We start from the raw sequence: 18,604 nt of genomic DNA, 5'->3' as shown, positions 1-18,604 counted from the left end.
GAGTTAATGCATGTCACTCTCTGTTACACATATACAACACAACCTTTCAGTCAGCTGATTACAAATGAGAATTCTCACAAATGAGAGTCTTTGATAATCAGAGGAGAAAATGTCCCAAGTTAGTTTGAACTTGACATTGATAGAGGTCTTTGAACACGTATATGGCTGTAGACTAAACTCGTGAGAATGTTACCCATGTAAAATCATGCTCTTTGACCTCATGTACCTAAAGCCAGATAGATACAGATAGGACTGTTGTGTAGTCGCACAGATAGACCGCTCTAAATAGACTTCTCTATTCATGGGGAATTCATGAGTCATATGAGCTTTATTACATTTCTACTGCTTGATATTCACTTTCACCACAAAATCATAATCAAATTTAATTCGCAGGTTAATTTTTCCTATAAAATAGCTAAACATGCTAAGATACACTGCCTTTAATATGAGGCCTTTTTAGGGAATAATGCACTCTTCCTAAATTAGTTTAATAAATGGTTACGAAAAAAAATTAAGTTCAGCAATTATTCCTGAAGAGCAAGCAATTTGAGAGAGATTTTTAAAGTTGCTGTTTACTTGTGTTTCATTAGCTGGTATCCTTTGGACAACCATCAATATTCCTCCTTACTTCTGTCCTGAGACTGTTTGTGTCTGAGTTTTCTCTGAAATATTCAACAGAAATAGCCAGTTGTTTGGAGCTTCACAAGCACATTGTGTTGTCACTATGGAACAGTAATACGAGTTGCAGGTGTGAGGTGATAAAGGAGCTGGACTGCTTGTAAATATTGGTTTAGTGTGAACTCTTTGGGTAGTTCAAGAATTTCAGATGCTGTGTGGTCATGATATGATGATTATTTTATGAAAAGTAGGGTCAAACTTTTCATAATTACTATTCAGTCCAAAAACGGCTCTTTGTAGTGTATTAGCAAGAGCGAACAGATATTCAAACTCTAAAGGTTCTCTGTGATGACATTGCTTTATTATAATATAATATAATATAATATAATATAATATAATATAATATAATATAATATAATATAATATAATATAATATAATATAATATAATATAATATAATATAATATAATATAATATAATATAATATAATATAATATAATATAATATAATATAATATAAGTAATACTAGTTGCAGGTGTGAGGTGATAAAGGAGCTGGACTGCTTGTAAATATTGGTTTAGTGTGAACTCTTTGGGTAGTTCAAGAATTTCAGATGCTGTGTGGTCATGATATGATGATTATTTTATGAAAAGTAGGGTCAAACTTTTCATAATTACTATTCAGTCCAAAAACGGCTCTTTGTAGTGTATTAGCAAGAGCGAACAGATATTCAAACTCTAAAGGTTCTCTGTGATGACATTGCTTTATTATAATATAATATAATATAATATAATATAATATAATATAATATAATATAATATAATATAATATAATATAATATAATATAATATTATTATAATTATTATAATATAATATAATATAATATAATATAATATAATATAATATAATATAATATAATTATTATAATTAATATAATTAATATAATATAATATAATTAATATAATATAATATAATATAATGGAACTTGGCCGAGCACAATTTGCAACCACAATGCTAGGGTGTTGTGAGAGGTTGCCAGGGTGTTTCTGTGTGGTTGCTTTTTGTTTGCAAATACCAAAAAATATTCAAAAATATGAAAAAAAAGACTTGGTTGGAGCTTTTAGGTCACTAGCACTGTATTTGGCCACTTACGGTTATAAAAGCTTTAGAAATGCATTAAAAACAAATGAAGAAAATGCAGTTACTGAAAAACCGCCATCATAGAAAGCAGATATAACTGATTTTAAAAAGATTGCTGTTTTTAAAATTAATTATATTTCCATTTTGAGGTAAATAATAAAAAAAGAAAGAACATATCTGCTTGACCTCTGCAGGCTAATGCTCTAAAGTGGCTATTCAAATGTAATTGGACCAGGAAATAAGCAATTTAGCAAAGATACAATGTGTGAGTAATCCATGTCTGTGTGTGCTGGCAATTATAGAGTTATGCATATTTTTGTAGGCCAACCCGGAAGTTAGTTTCACTCTGATTTTCTTACCAAAACCTAATTTTTTTTTCTTTCTTCCAGAAACGGCTATAAACAACTATACTATAGTCACTAGCATTAAGCTTATGACACATTTTTCAGTGTTTATTTCAAACGATTTTCCTTACAAGTTTCAGAATAGTTTGCAAGTGCGATAAACACACTGAGGCTGTAAAAGCAGGCTAGTGAGTAGATGATTTTACCTGTTCGGTGTGATGTTTTGTTTAATGTTCCCGATAACATTTGTAGTCCTGTTAAGCCACTTGCTAGCAAGCTTTTACTGGTCTTGCTGGCACAACTTAGCAGATTAATAAAAGCTTTTACTGATCTAATTATGTCATAGAATAAAACATTAAAATTCAGTTTGTGATAACGTAACAACAATTTAACCAAAAACCAATTGAAAAACCCCATTGTCTTCAGGACGATAGAACAGGAAATGCTAAAATGCTAACTCAATTCCTGTTTTTGGCCTTCAAAAATCATCCCTGCATCACTCTCTTTTACCATTGTTTTTCTCCACAGGTCTTGCTGTGTTTTTCTCGAGACACTGCAGTCCTGGAGCATTTCAACTACAACTGCGCTACACCGCCTAAATCTTGCATCCAAAGTAATGTCTTTTGAATATATAGCTTTGTTGATATAATATCTTCCTTAGCTTCTTTTCAGTCTATAAAATGTATTTTTCTCAGGCAAGTCTGGCTCAGAGCAGTGTGCTGTGGTTTACCCCCCGAATGGTGAGAAAGAAGCTTTTACAAGTACAGTATTTGCATCACAGCATGTCCCAGCATGCACCTTATAGTCTTCATTTGTTGAATTCTCTGAAATGTGTCAGAAACCAGGGCCAGTGCATTTAATAGATGATTTATTAGTTTTCAGTTTTCCAAAATAATTTTGTAATAACAGTAATTGTTATAACAGAAAATGACCTATCTGTCCCATAGGTGTCATTCCATTTCATGGATTCTCAATGTATGGTGAGTATGAAGAATAAAGCACATAACCTCAAAAAGCAAAATCTATTTAGTAAACAATCATCTATCTGTATCCTGTGCTGCAGTTGCACCACTGTGTTTCTTATATAATGAGCCTTCGAAGCTGTACAGCGTATTTAGAGAGATGTATATTCGCTACTTCTTCAGACTACACTCTATCTCCTCACATCCATCTGTGAGTATCTTGTGTGTGCATGTGTGACGTTGATGTAATCTGATTGATTGCCTTTGTGTCAGTTTACTTAGGATGATTCTGAGCTCACCAAACCTGTGTGTGTATGTGTGTGTGTTAGGGTATAGTGTCTTTGTGCTTGCAGTTTGAGAGATTACTGCAGACTCATCTTCCCCAGCTTTTCTACCATCTACGAGAGATTGGAGCCCAGCCGTGAGTTCACATAGCAGATTACTCAATAAATTAATTTTTATAGCATACCTTGTATGATACAGTATATAAAAAAATATGAAAATTGGTCTTTATTCTTGTTTATTGGTTCTTTGTCATTTATTAGGGGCCAAGCACAGAATCGTTTAGTTTCCTAGACGGTTTGGGCAATTGTATCTGTTAGTCTTCTTCGTCTTCGTCTTCGTCTTCGTCTTTGTCTTTGTCTTCTTCTTCTTCTTCTTCTTCTTCTTCTTCTTCCACTCTGGAAGTCTATGGAAGCCCATAGAATTGCTTGCGTGAAGGTTATGAAATTTGGCACACAGATAGAGGACAGTCGCAATATTAACCATAGCAAATTTTAAGTCTCTATCTCAGACTCTCTAGCGCCACCAATAGGCCAAATTTGCACCCATATTTTTACTAGTAACTTTTAAACTGTAAGGTCTAGAAGCAAAACATATTTTTGCCTTGGCTCATGGTGAGTCAAATGCATACCATAATGTAAATTTCTACTTGGCAAAAAGTTATCAAACGATTTCCAATGGAGTAAACCATTCTCGTAAAGCGTGTTAATGAATTTGATTAAATTCACACAAAAATGGACATGAGGCTATATCTTTAGTGGATTCTTACCAAATTTTGTACGTGTTATAACAAGCATGACTTGAGGGCACAGGAGTAGCTTTGGCATAGCGCCACCTACTGGTCAGAATGATATAAACAATTGCCATTTTTCTTTAATCAATCATAAGACTGATATCATTAGATTTGGAGTAGCATACCAAATCAGATGATACCCAATTTTCCTATGTCAGCCATTTTGAACGTGGACCATTTCAAATTTTGTAGTAAAATTCTGTATTTTACAAACGCTTTAGCTTATTGTTATGACTCTTATGAATATTATAGAACCACTTGGGGGTAAAGTTATGAAATTGGGCACACAGATAGAGGACAGTCTAAACATTAACAACAGAAAATTTGGAGTCTAACTCAAACTCTCTGGCGCCACCAATAGACCAAATTTGCGCTCATGTTTCTGCTAATAACTTTTGAACTATAAAAGACCATATTCAGAGCAATCTGGCAAAAAGTTATCAAAAGCTTTTTGATATATCAAACCATTTTCGTAAAGTGCCTTGACGAATTTTACAAAGTTTGTGCAAAAGGCTATATCTATGCAACGAATTAGTGGATTCTGATTAAACATGGTATGTGTTATAACAAGCCTGACCTGAGGGCACATAAGTAGTTTCAGCACTACTCAAAAAAGTAGTGAAAAAAATGTACGTTTCTGTTTATAACTTCTGACCACTTTGGCCAAAAATCATAAGATTGGTCTCAGCATTTGGAATGGCATACCGAATTGGACGATACCTAATTTTTCTGTGTCAGCCTTTTTTAGTGTCGGCCATTTTGAGTTCTGTAGCAAAATGCTGTATCAACAAATGTCTTTAAAGCCAGAGACACACTGCACGATTTTTGGCTGTACCATACATTGAAACAATCATGGCGATTTCTGCAGATCATGGCTCATAATCAGTGGTCCTGTGTCGTACAGTGAGAGAGGTTCAAAGACTGCAGTTGTCACGGTCTTGTGACCAAAGACACAGCATGATCATCGCACAGTGTGTTTGCTGGTACGATCCACGTTTACTGACCAACCAATAAAAATGCGACATGAAATCAACTCGACATGACGCTAAAACAAAACTGCTTACCTAAAGCTCTTATCCCTTCCTCTTTCGCCGCTTCCACTTTTTTCAGCACACATAAAAACTACAACTGCTAAAGTGTGATTTATCATGCTCTTGTTGTTTACCTCTAGCGCATGCTGATAAAGTTTTATTCTTCTATAGTAATGTGCGTCGTAGCCTACGAGTCAATAGGTGTAATCATCGTACAGTCTACACACATGTCGTAGCCAGGTTTATTAGATCCTTGTCATACAGTGTAGCATGCAATGATCTTATAGGATTGCTAAAATCGTGCAGTGTGTTTCGGGCTTAACAGGGGTCTCCAACTCTGCTCCTGGAGAGCTACCATACTGCAGATTTCAGCTTCAATCCTAATCAAACACACCTCAATCAGCTAATCAAGGTTTTCAGGGCTACTTAATTATAGACAGGTGTGTTGAAGCAAGGTTGGAACTTAAAGGAACACTCCACTATTTTTGAAAATAGTGATAGCTCATTTTCCAACTCCCCTAGAGTTAAACAGTTGAGTTTTACCGTTTTCGAATCCATTCAGCCGATCTCCGGGTCTGGCGGTAGCACTTTTAGCTGTAGTTTAGCATAGATCATTGAATCTGATTAGGCCGTTAGCATCTCGCTCAAAAATGACCAAAGAGTTTCTATATTTTTCCTATTTAAAACTTGACACTTCTGTAGTTACATCGTGTACTAAGACCGACAGAAAATGAAAAGTTGCGATTTTCTAGGCCGATATGGCTAGGAACTATACTCTCATTCCGGCGTAATAATCAAGGAACTTTGCTGCTGTACCATGGGTCACAACATGAAAATCGCAACTTTTAATTTTCGTACACGATGTAACTACAGAAGAGTAAAGTTTTAAATAGGAAAAATATAGAAACTCTTTGGTCATTTTTGAGCGACATGCTAACGGTCTAATCAGATTCAATGATCTATGCTAAGCTAAAATTCTTAGAAATGTGGGTGTTTCCTCTTAAAATTAAAGAAAAGATCCTAGTAAAGAAAAAAGTAATTCAGAAAGCATCTTAACCCTTAAAAGAGGTCTTAAGGTCCAAAATTGTTAGGAGTACGGATGAAGACTTCTAAGAGGCTTAAGAGTTTCTTTAGCAGTGGAGAAAAGGGACAAAACATGAAGAGGGGTAGAAGAGGGAGAAGAAATGTGTTGCACACAATTTATGACAGTGAGTTAACAAGACGCTACACATTAGATGGTACAGGGATCATGTTTGTGACCGATCTTATTAGAGACACGCTAACATCTCCGACACCGCGCAGAAATGCCATAGCACCAGAAATGGAAGTAAATCACTACATTAACTACTTCAACATATTTGGCAACTGGAAAAATACAACTATGCAGCAGTTATTGGGTCTGTCACAACCTTCTATAAGCAAAGTTATCACACAAACAATTAGAGCCCGACCGATATATCGTTTTGCCGATATCATCGGCCGATATGTGCAGATATATCGTATCGGTGAATATGCCGACGATATTAACTTTTTTTTTTACAGAACATATAACGATTAAATGCTTCTGACTTGGTGTAATTACTTAGTTTGTCCAGCAGAGCGCACTCCATTGTTTGCTACTGGCCACCCAGGTCAGTGTAGTGTAGAGATGCGCGGATGAGCTCAAACTTCACCCGGGTCCGCTGCTTCAAATTATCCGCCCACATTAAAGCCTGTGTTACGGCCACCGGACCTGATCGCAGCCACTCAGTCAATGCTGGTGTTTATACCGGCCACGCCACGGCCCAGAACTCATGCTTATCACATCGGTCACATCACATCGTGCGGTCCGACAAAACACAATAGAATTTCTATTGTGCGCGGCGCAACAGTCCGGTGTAGAATAAAACCCATTATAATCAGTGATGTTGTCTACACTGGATGCAGTAAACTGATGCCTTGTTCTATTTATGACATGCTGACACAAAGTTCAAATTATTTTCAACGGTAGCTTTGTCGCTTCCTGTTGCGGCGCAGACACGGTGTCAGCATAGTTTGTCAGTACAGTCAGTAACGTAGCAGATTGAAAAGTTAGCATCTTCTGCAGTCCAATAGACGGCAGTGCGGTGGTGGCTTGAGTCTGTTGAATGGTGATTTAACGCTACGTTTTGTCACCTACTTGGAGAGACTCAATGCTAAGTAAATAAACAACAATGTCCCCATCTTTTACTCTCACAATGAGCTTATAATATTTGTTTGCTAGTAGGGCCCTATGATTTCCGCGATGCAGAACACATGGACGGAATCGCGAAATCCTGTCATAAAAACGGAATTTACTGTATAACACGGAATTTCATTATTTTTGATGAATAAATAAAAAACAGGTCAGTACATATATATATATAGACTGTGTCTGTGGATAATAAACTGCAAAAAGACTTATTTAAATATGAATCCTCATGTTCTGCATGTTCATTTGATTACCAGAAAATACACAACACAGAATTTGTGAAAAATATTATTCATTATTATTATTTATTCATATTAGATGCTTACATTTGGAAAAGCTGTGCTTCCTGCATAAACCTGACCCTGTTAGTTTGGTAGTAGCTTGCTTGCCCTACACAGTTACCTTGTTTAATTTCTTAATTCAAGTTATATATATTTTGTTCTATTTGTGTTATTTATAATAAGTGAAGTGAAGTTTACTGCTAAGTGCACTGATGTCAGACTCATTTTGAATAATAAAGTTTATTGTTAAATTGTTAAATACCCTGCCTCCACTACATAGGCCTATGTTTGTCACATCATTATAAGTGTTTGATCACCACATTTGAGTTATCATTGCAAAAAATGTGTTTATGTATATATATATTCTGTTTATGTAGGCTATATACTGTATTTTATATACAGTACCAGTCAAAAGTTGAATGGGAAGTGTGTCCAAACTTTTGACTATACTGTACTATAATATAGCCTACACATAAAGAATATCGGCCGATATATCGATATCGGTCTTTTTTTTTACTCCCTAATATCGATATCGGCATCGGCCCCCAAAAAACCCATATCGGTCGGGCTCTACAAACAATTACAGCACTTTCAGAACCTTATTGTGTCGCTGTTCATTTCCTATAAAATATGTTAAGTATGACAGCATGGTAAATAAAAAATAAAGAATACATATACATATATAATGTGTGTGTGTGTGTGTGAGAGAGAGAGTACGGTAAAACAGGAAAAATTACGCCTGTAATTTCAAAGTGAAGGCTTATGATAGACCCTACTCTTAAAAGCACTCTTTTATTTCCTTCTTAAACAACCAACCAATCACATTCTTAAAAAGACTGTGTAATAGCTAGCAACGGGGTCAACCCTGTCTCCTCGTTAAGATAAAAAAAATTGTATTTTCCTCGCTCAGAGGCTCTCAGATTGGTCCTGAATCACTTTTAAGATAAGACTCCTAGTTAGAGGTTTTTAAGATAAATTAGGAGCTCTCTGAGAGGATTCTCAGAATCCTTAAGAATACGGGCCCTGTCTTTACTGAGTAATTAAAGACAGCTTCTTAGCTCCTTTTATGTTACCTCTGTTGTGCTTAATTGCCCCTTAATTGGGCCCCTTAATTGCTGCTGGTAGCTATATTTAAATAGTAATGTTGCTCCTAGACATACTGTAGTAGTAGTAGCATCTATGTAATCTTGTATCTTTAGATTAATAACAAAATAATGTATTTAATAAAATTCTTATATTTATGGCAAGGATAATATTCTAAACCCCCAACCTTAACTATTAAGGATCTGTGCAAAACTTTCCATAGTTGATGATTTCAACTTGCTGAATAATAAGATGGATTTACAATGAAAGAGAGACCAAAGCAATATTAAGCGACCACCAGAACCACCACAAGAGGCTAAGAACCACCCAGAACACATTATAATAGCAACTGCATAGGAACATGATTAAAACCACCTAGAACATCAACCACACAGCAATGGGTTCAAAACCTCTCAAAACCTCTTAGCAGCTGAAAAGCATCATGCTAAATCACCTTAGTAACTTAGTAACCTAACTTAATAGCGACAGGCTAAACACCACCAAGGAGCACCTTAGCAAATTCATAGCAATGTGCTAAAAACACAGTAATCTTAGCAACTATATAGCAATGGGCTAAAAACCAACCAAAGGCCTAATTTATTATGCATACTAATATAAAGCTTACGTTACTTTAGTTTTTTTGCTGAAAAAATTATACTTTTAAATATAATTTATTATTATTCTCAAGTGTGAATGTTCATTAATGTCTCATTTATTATACATACTCACATGAAGCTTATGTTGCTTTAGTTTCCAGTTGAAATTTTGAAGTCACTTCAGTGACAGTGTTACATTGTAACTGTGCAGCTTCATCTAGTGGATGAATTACGCACACACAAGTCTCACACCTCAACATTTGTGAAAGCAAATAACAGAAATTTTGAATAAGGGTTTAGATCTATACTGTGTGTATGTTTTGGGGAGTGTTTCTCAGTGTATGTGTGTGTGTGTGTATCTTCCTTAGGTTGCGTATTGCCTTTAAGTGGATAGTCCGGGCCTTCTCAGGATACCTGTCCACTGACCAGCTCCTATTGTTATGGGACCGTATCCTAGGATATGATTCCTTAGAGATAGTAGCAGGTAGAACGATATTTTCTAATGTCTGACCTTTTACCAACTATTATGAACATGAAACATATAATTTTACTGTCACTTCACTGTTTCAAATCACATATTGAATGCAGCCAGAGTTTGATGTCAGGTACTTATTGGATAAATAGTTAATCACTGTGTTTAGGAGGTGTTAAACTGTTTTTAATTTACCTTCATTTTGAAAATGTGACCTCTATGTTAGGGCACTCTTAAATAAGAAGGGTCAGTCATTTTCTAATGTCTGACCTTTTACCAACTATTATGAACATGAAACATATCATTTTACTGTCACTTCACTGTTTCAAATCACATATTGAATGCAGCCAGAGTTTGATGTCAGGTACTTATTGGATAAATAGTTAATCACTGTGTTTAGGAGGTGTTAAACTGTTTTTAATTTACCTTCATTTTGAAAATGTGACCTCTATGTTAGGGCACTCTTAAATAAGAAGGGTCAGTCAGTTATATGGCATACACCCAATTTCCTGGATGATGACTGTTTGTCTGTCCCTCTTTTTCAGTCCTGGCCGCTGCTGTCTTTGTCTTCCGAGCCGAAAACCTAATGGAAGTGACATCACTGGCATCAGCTGAGGTTGTTACTTGTGTGTGTTAAGCAATACAAAAATAGTGTCTTCACTCACAGCCAACACTAGTAACCCAGTCCACCCAAGGCACATGTTTCAAAATTGCTGGGATAACCACTTTTTAAAAGTGGACCAAGTCCCCCACACCCCAGCTCTAAAATGTTTTGACGATGTGATATCAAATGTGATGGGAATTTTAGCATGACAGTGAACTGTCGACACTATATGTGTGTGTGTATCCTTCTGTGCCTTTGTATGTGTAACAGTTTATAACTCATTACTTAAAAGAATATCTGGGTTTAGTACAAGTTAAGGCCAATAAGAAGCATTTGTGGCATGATGTTGATTACTACAAAATAGTTTCCAATTGTCCTTTTTTCTTTATAAACACAAATATCAATGTGTTCCATTGAGGCACTTACAATGGAAGTAAATAGGGACACAATGTAAACAATAAGAGTGTTAACACTGATTTTAGTTAGGAATAAATTGCTTACTAACCTTTCTGTGTGAAGTTACATCCAATTTTACATCTTTCTTGCCATTACAATGTAACATGATAATTTGGGTAACATTGGGTGAAGATTCCCCTTCACTGTCATTGAAAAAGCCTGTATACAGTAACCAAGATCATTGTTTTAAGGAAAACAGGAGACAACTCTAAATTATTTAATATCATTCTACAAATTCTGATTTAGCTTAGCTTGTACTGAACCCAGAAAATGTCTTGCCTTGAAATCAGAGGCACTTAGTGTATATGTTGATAAAAATACATTTTTTTACCTAACATTTTTATATGCAAAAGCCCATATTAAACTTAATTTCTACATGTTTAACTTTTATGAAAGCATCCTATGCTAGCTAAAAGGTCTGCACTGTCGGATGCTGTGGCATGCAACTGCTTGATTGACAGCTGTAGTAAAAGTGCATCTGACCTGCTTTCATGAATTCTGGCTGTAACCCGCAGTGACGCACGGCCTGGGCCCCAAGACACTGTGAAGATGCTGGTGGACAGTATCTGCTTGCTTATGTACCACCTGGTCCCTACAGGAGAAAGTATCATAACACGTTGTATTTTTAGCGCCCAGGCCTGGTCATGAAACATTAGAGGAGACGTGCTAACCTGATAGGGGCCTCTAAATTTATTTGCTTCCAATTCCCTAAGGACCGAAGCTTGAGAACATTTGATTCCCTCTGAAGGCCCCCGCCCAAACGGCTCCTGTGAGGCGGATGCACTCTTAGCACCTTCCAAGCTCTCGAGTCACATCAGTGCGGGCCAGCAGACTCCATTTGGTGAAACTGGGTTGATGGTTATGCGTCTTTGTAGTTCGGTAGTTCTAAAGGTGTGGTCACAACAGCAAATTTTCTCATGCATAAAAAAAGGTCATTATGCATTGTCAATAACATTGTCAGTTTCAAACTGAGTTTGTTGGTGAGTGCGGCAAATTCGTATGACCAACTTGAACATCTCAGAAATCTGCATGCTGAACTTGCACGAAACATGACCGCACCTTAAGTGCCTGGTGTTTTTATTGCCAGGCAATCAGAATGGATGCCTCTGTTGTGAATATTTACCATAATGGACAACATTACCTTAAGTCTACAGCCGCGCTTGTATATTACATGGCCAGAAAGAGTCTTTGTTTTTGCATTTTCAATTTTTTTCTTCTTGCAGGCTGTTCTTGCAGACCTCTCAACCCTGAAGGTGATGCCCTTGCTGCAGATCTTCCTCTTCGCCACCTCCGTCTGAGAAGCTGGCGGTGTGTTTGTCTGTTTTGGTGGCTGGATGTTCCAGTCCATTTTCATTTGATGTTGACTTTAAAGGGATAGTTTACCCAAAAATGAAAATGTACTCACCCTCATGTCATTCCAATGACATTTGTATAACATTAGTATGTCTTTCTGTCTTTGGAACATAAAAGAAAATGATTGAAGAATATTGGTGATCTCATAGTTTTGGTTACCATTGACATGCACTCCACCAATAAGCTGGTGTGTGGTGGGCGTTCTGGCGCACTATGGCTGCCGTTGCATCATCCAGGTGGATGCTGCACACTGGTGGTGGATGAGGAGATACCAAAGTATCTTGACAATGTAAAGCACTTTGAGTGCCTAGAAAAGCGCTATATAAATGTAATGAATTATTATTTTTATTATTTAATTTTATGGACTTACCGTAAATCTTTTCTCAAAAAATTGTCTTGTATGTTCCACAGAAGAAGAAAAGTCATACAGGTTTGGAACAACCTGTGGGTGAGTAAAAAAAAAATGTTGTGTGAAGTGTTCTTATAAGTAGCAATATGGCTGTGAAGCGACTTCATTTTTTACCTGATGTAACAGATTCCTCTTACTTAGCAACCCCTAACTTCTTGCACCATTCTGGTACTGCATGTAACTGCCTCTCAAGATTCAGTGAATTCCAAATGGATCAATTGAAGTCCCTCATAGCTTTTTCCTTTTTCACAGAGAAATGCATTCGATTACAGGAGTACAATGAATTGCAGACGCCCCACTTCAGGTTGGGTTGACTATAAGATTTCCAGGGAATTGTTTGAACTGCAATAGTGACACAAGGGGAAAAGACTAGACATGGAACAGAATAATTTATGATTTATATGCTGTCATTTGATTTTTATAATCTTAAACATCCTATATACATACTGTATATACACGCATATATACACATATATGAATATATGTATCGATGAGCCATTACATCATGGCCACCTAACCTGTAGGACCTCCTTTAGCCCACAAAACAGTGGCCACATGGCGAGGCCATAGGTCTCCTGGGGTATCTGGTACCATAATGTCAACAGCAAGTCCTCCAGTTCCTGTACATTGCGGGATGGTGGTGATGTAGCGTGAACCTGCTTTTCCAAGTCGAACCACAGATGTTTGACTGGGTGAATTTGGAGGCCAAGGCATTAACAGAAATTCACCATCATGTTGTTTGAACTACTCCTTGTGGCATGCCGCATTATCCTGTTGATAATGACCATCACCGGCAGGTTGCCATGAATGGGTGTGCTTGGTTCGCATCAGTGTTCAGATACCTGACAGTACAGTGTCAGGAATTGTGCTGTTGGGATAATAGGGCCTAACGTGGCCCAAGAAAACATTGCCCACAGCATAACACCACCATCGCCAGCCTGTATCCACCAAACAGTGCATCCAGGTGCCATAGCCACTGATGGTAATTGACGTATCAAGCCTTGGCCGTCGATGCGATGCACCAGGAATCTTGATTCATCAGACCAGGCCACTTTCTTCCATTATGCCCAATTCATGCTCTGTTGGCCATTGTGCAGTTAGCATGAGGACCCGGCTGGGTCATGGGCTGTTCAGGCCCGCACGCAGAAGGCTGCGATGAACTGTGTGCTGTGACACATTGCCCTGGTCACCACTGATGTAACTGCTGGTGATTTGTCACAATGTGGCCCTGCAGTCTCTGTGAACGATGCATGACAGTCTCCGCTCTCCTCTGGCATCAATCAGCTGTGGACAACACATAGCTGGACGATGGTTTGTCATTTGGCCATCCGTGCACCACTTTTGTGTTGTAGCTGCTGGTTATTTGTCGGACTGTGGCCCTGTGGTCGCTGTGAACAATGCACAACTGTTTCCGCTTGCCTCTGGCATCAGTGAGTTGCGGACGACTGTTCACTATTTGGCCATTTGTGCACCACTTTTGATACAACTGCACGTGAACAACCCACAAGGTTTCCAAGATTGATAGCTGGTTCTCAGGTGGTATATATACTGTTTTGTTAACTGCACCTGCAGAACCATATGGTTATCAGTGCTCAAATACTGTATGTAACTCAGTGTTGTTATTGTTAACTAAAACTATTGGAAGTCATTTTCGTTAATTAAATGAAGCTGAAATAAAATAAAAAATATAAGATGAAAAACCCAAATTCAAATGAAAATTAGAATTGTTGCCTTTGCAACTAACTAAAATGAAGTGCTAGAACGGAAATCAATAAATAGAAATTAAGATAAAAATGACAAAATCACATACATTTAGTAAATCTTAAAATTAAAATGAAATCTGAAATATAAATAAAATAAATAAATACATGAATATAATAGAATATAAATAATATTAATATAACACTTGTTACTCTTATATAATATAATGCCTTAGAATTGCATATCAGCCACAAACCTAAATACCAGGACAGTTTAAAAAAAAAATGTCTTTCATGATAATGAGGTTCATTATGTAGGATATTTTATATGTTAATGGTAGAGTTTCTAATAGAAACAACATTTGTAGTTGCAGTGTAAGTTTTAAAGATTCCCAGATAAGTCCTTGTAAGGATCTTAGACATAAGTTTTAAAATGATAATAGATGCCACCTACTTCAGTTAGGATACTCTGGTTAGCGCTTTGGCTTAGTGCCAGTGAATTTGGATGAGAACACTTATCAAACTTGAACATAAGTGCAATTTCCATGGATAACAGAAGCAGCACTGATTGAGATGTGTATTTGCCTTTCATATTTGCATAATGGCTGTTTTGTTTGACTATTAATAAACTCAGATCTCATTACACTCCTTGAGATCACCAAAAATGTTATTGATGGATTTGAAAGGGAAATGCAGGTAATTCTGAAGTCATACACCAAATGAATTGTGTTCTTTTGTCTGTATCATCTGTTTGTTCTGAGAATGGGGGCACTTTACACATCCCTGCATGTGCAATAATGTAACATACATTTTATGCAAATTGCAATTAATCAATGTTTATTATCTTTTGATTGCTAAAATCTTTTTTTTACACTAACATCACTTGTTTATAGGTTACGTCTGTTCTTGACAGTAGCTATTATTTATTTAGAAGCAGTTTTTGGATGCAGAAATGCATGTGAAAAATTGCCTAAATTACATTTGAAACCGTTAATTCATTATTCATTCAATAAAAGCTGTACATTCTAAACATAATTTTATGTTGTTAAGTGCAACTGTTACATTGCCCTACATTAATGACTACATTTTTGTGGTGCTCTTCAGTCACTTTTGACCGAAGAATTTTCTGTTTTGAATTTTTACAAAAAAATTGAGGGCATGATTTGAGCAGACTAAGTGGTCGTAAAAAAAATAGTCACACTTGTGGTCTTCGGTCAAAAATGACCGACCATAGGAAATGAATGGGAAATAGACAAAAACACAAAAATTCTGAGAATTTTTGTGTGTACAATCTACAAATCTGACACAATGCAGAAAAAAGTACACAGCAATGACGGTGAAACTATAACACATCAAGAATGCAAAACCACACACACACACACACACTTATGCACACACACACCTATGAACTGGTGTGACTGTAACACAGCAAATATGAAGAGTTCAGATGCAAAAGCCTCTAAGTGCCATCTGAAATTTTCATCTAAAATGAGCATTTTTATCGGACTCCAATATTTATGTTAATTTATTTCACTTTAATGGCATAGAAAAGGACCTATACATTGCCAGTAAAGTAAAATTACTGAACCTAAACATAGGAGCCTGATAAAAAATCCTAATTTTAGAAGAAAATTTCAGATGGCACTTAGAGGCTTTTGTGTCTGAACTCTTCATATGTAAAATAAAAGCAATAATTCAACTACAATGCAGTAAAAAAGTGGACAGCAAGGAAGGGGTTACACTCTAAAACATCAAGAGTGCAAAACAGACACACTCAAACACACACTTACGCACACACACACAGTATTTTTCAGTATTTTTTTCTTCTAACAGAATTTTACATGATTCTGTGTAATTGGATTTTAAATTTGGTCAAAAATGTATGTGTAAATGCATTTTTGTAAGATTTTAAATTTGTAGTACAGACAAACATAAAAGAAGATATAAAGATATAACTTGTCGAGTTCTTGAGACATTAGTTCATCATGATTTTATTTATTTATTTGATGGAATGGTTTGTTTCTTTAAAATGGTAATAATATGATATACTGTAACAAGGTTATCAGTCCAGTGAGCATTTTCTTTCTTTTTTTTGTTTAAAGTGCCCCTATTATGGATAATGAAAGGTTCATATTTTGGTTTTGGGAGTCCCCAACAACAGGTTGACATGCATGCAAGGTCAAAAAACACTTTAATTGTCTTATAATATGCATTTATTTTTACCTTACTTGCTCAACGACTCCTAAAGGATTCGCTCAATGATTCATTTTTCCAAACCCCTCCTTTGTGTGACGCTAATCTGCGGTGATTGGTCCGACTGGTCTCATTTTCCATTCATCATGCCTGTAATGCCTGATAAAGCAGCGTTTGTGAGCGCAGTGCTGCTTTGTGTACAGCTACCGGGGAAACCGCTATTTTACCGCTCCAAAAGCAGCACCTAGTGGCAAAGAATGAATTAGCATTTTCATTCAAACCAACGGGAAAAGACCAACAAGTGGGCGGGCAATATGCTAATGTTTCATGTTGACATCAACATGAAACGGCTTGGGATTCGTTTTAAAAACGACTCATTTCAATGATTCAGAGTCGACTCTTTCTTTTGAGAGACAATAACTTTATACATGGTGCACTTTCAGATTTAAAACTTTGCAGGATGTTTTCATTCACTTCGAGCTGTGTTACACACTGCAAAATTCATAATATGGGCACTTTAAATAAATGAAACAACTAAAATATAAAACAATATACCAAAAGAGAAAGAAGAAATATAAAATGCTATTGTTTAGATATTGTTTTCATCTAAATTTGAAGTTGTAAACAGTGGTACTGACAAGCCAAATTCAAATAAAATAAAATAAAAAATGAAAAGAAAGTTGTATAGTGCATTCAGTCCCATGCATTTCAGCATCATTCATGACCCTACAAGTTGACCCCAGCTTATAGCAAACTCCAGCGACTCTCTGACATCTGCTCTGTCCGTCTATCTGCCTGCCCCTCTCATTCCCTCTGCCTCATATCAAATTATGCCACTCGTCTGTTTTCTGCCCTGCTTTTCGCTCCCCATTGCCTCACACTGGTCTCTCTGTACATCTGCCACCTGTTTACACAGCTTCCCACGCCCTGTCCCGTTATTACTGGACTTTCAGTCACCATGGGAGCAGCGCACCCCTAGCGGTCCCTCACTGTACCATAGCATTGCTCCTCGCTGAAGCATTTCTTTTAGACGGGCACTATCACATTTCCTCTGCCTCTCTCTTGGGCACCTTTATATATTTAGACCTCTGTAATAACTGCCCTCCTGTCCTGCTGATACAGCTGAAACCTTTATGCAGGAAGTTAAGGTAGCTTGCTTTGAGAGAATTAGGCCTGCCTATTTATTAAGAATAATAATTGCACTCTAACGTAACAAATTTCATCAATATAAACATTTACATCAAATAATATAATATTGATACATTAGTACAATTATATGATATGAAAGCATTTTACTTTTTGAATGCACAATGTGTGATATTTAAAGCTGCACTCATAAAGCTTTTGTTAGTGTTAAGCTGATTCTTATTAGTTCAAATAGTATCAATGGTTTTGCACTTTATACTGACACCTATTGGCCTGGATGCATTAAGTGAGTGTACTTATTAGTGCCTTCACATCAAATCTCTTTATTTTGTGTTTTGTTTCTTTTTCTGCATGTTATTTTCTGTCTGCTATAACACATTTAATTAACATTCTTCAATTAAATCACTGCAATTTTTGTGCATTGTTGGAGGTTTGTGCTTTTACTTGACAGGGTTATCTCGGTTTGTTTAATCATTCTAGCGGATACTGCTTGTTTGGACATGACATTTTTTTTTATTTGTACTGAATTGGTTTAGACAAGTCAATCGCACACATGCTGGTCCATCGCTGTGGACTACGATATGGACTCTGGGTCTAATGGAATTTGGGGTTAGTATGTTTTTTTTTCTTGCTGTTGTTGAAAGAAATGGATACTTTTATGCAAAAAAAAAATGATCAAAGAGATTTAAAATGTTACAAAATATTTATATTATTAATTATTATTTTTTTTTACTTTTATACTTTTGAACTTTCTATTCATCAAAGAATCCTGAGCAGAGAGAAAAAAAAAACTAACTGCAACTTTTTGAAGATCGATAATAAATGTTTCTTGAGCACCAAATCATATTTCTGAAGCATCATGTGACACTGAAGACTACAGTAATGGCTGCTGAAAATTAAACCATCACATGAATTTCATTTTTAACAAATATA

General features: G+C 36.3%; 1 protein-coding gene across 4 annotated transcripts in view; it reads left to right on the top strand.

Moving 5' to 3' along the window:
* The window catches only part of tbc1d19 (TBC1 domain family, member 19), a 32,222-nt gene extending 19,299 nt beyond the window's left edge, over nt 1–12,923 (top strand). Inside the window, exons 14-22 of one of the 4 annotated variants that reach the window (XM_016450099.1) lie at nt 2,630–2,714; nt 2,797–2,841; nt 3,049–3,081; nt 3,165–3,274; nt 3,393–3,484; nt 9,707–9,822; nt 10,356–10,426; nt 12,094–12,178; nt 12,885–12,923. In XM_016450099.1, coding sequence (XP_016305585.1) covers nt 2,630–2,714; nt 2,797–2,841; nt 3,049–3,081; nt 3,165–3,274; nt 3,393–3,484; nt 9,707–9,822; nt 10,356–10,426; nt 12,094–12,168 — 627 coding nt within the window. In that variant the 3' untranslated portion in view covers nt 12,169–12,178; nt 12,885–12,923. Of the gene's footprint in view, nt 1–2,629; nt 2,715–2,796; nt 2,842–3,048; nt 3,082–3,164; nt 3,275–3,392; nt 3,485–9,706; nt 9,823–10,355; nt 10,427–12,093; nt 12,297–12,884 lie in introns of those variants that run through there. The other 3 variants (XM_016450100.1, XM_016450098.1, XM_016450101.1) reach the window with 3 other exon arrangements.
* The last annotated feature ends 5,681 nt before the right edge of the window (nt 12,924–18,604 follow it).

Source organism: Sinocyclocheilus anshuiensis, unplaced genomic scaffold (assembly GCF_001515605.1).
Source record: "Sinocyclocheilus anshuiensis isolate Anshui unplaced genomic scaffold, SAMN03320099.WGS_v1.1 scaffold1823, whole genome shotgun sequence".
Lineage (NCBI taxonomy): Eukaryota > Metazoa > Chordata > Actinopteri > Cypriniformes > Cyprinidae > Sinocyclocheilus > Sinocyclocheilus anshuiensis.
The sequence above is the reverse complement of the archived record's forward strand: the minus strand, read 5'-3'. Positions and strand labels throughout refer to the sequence as shown.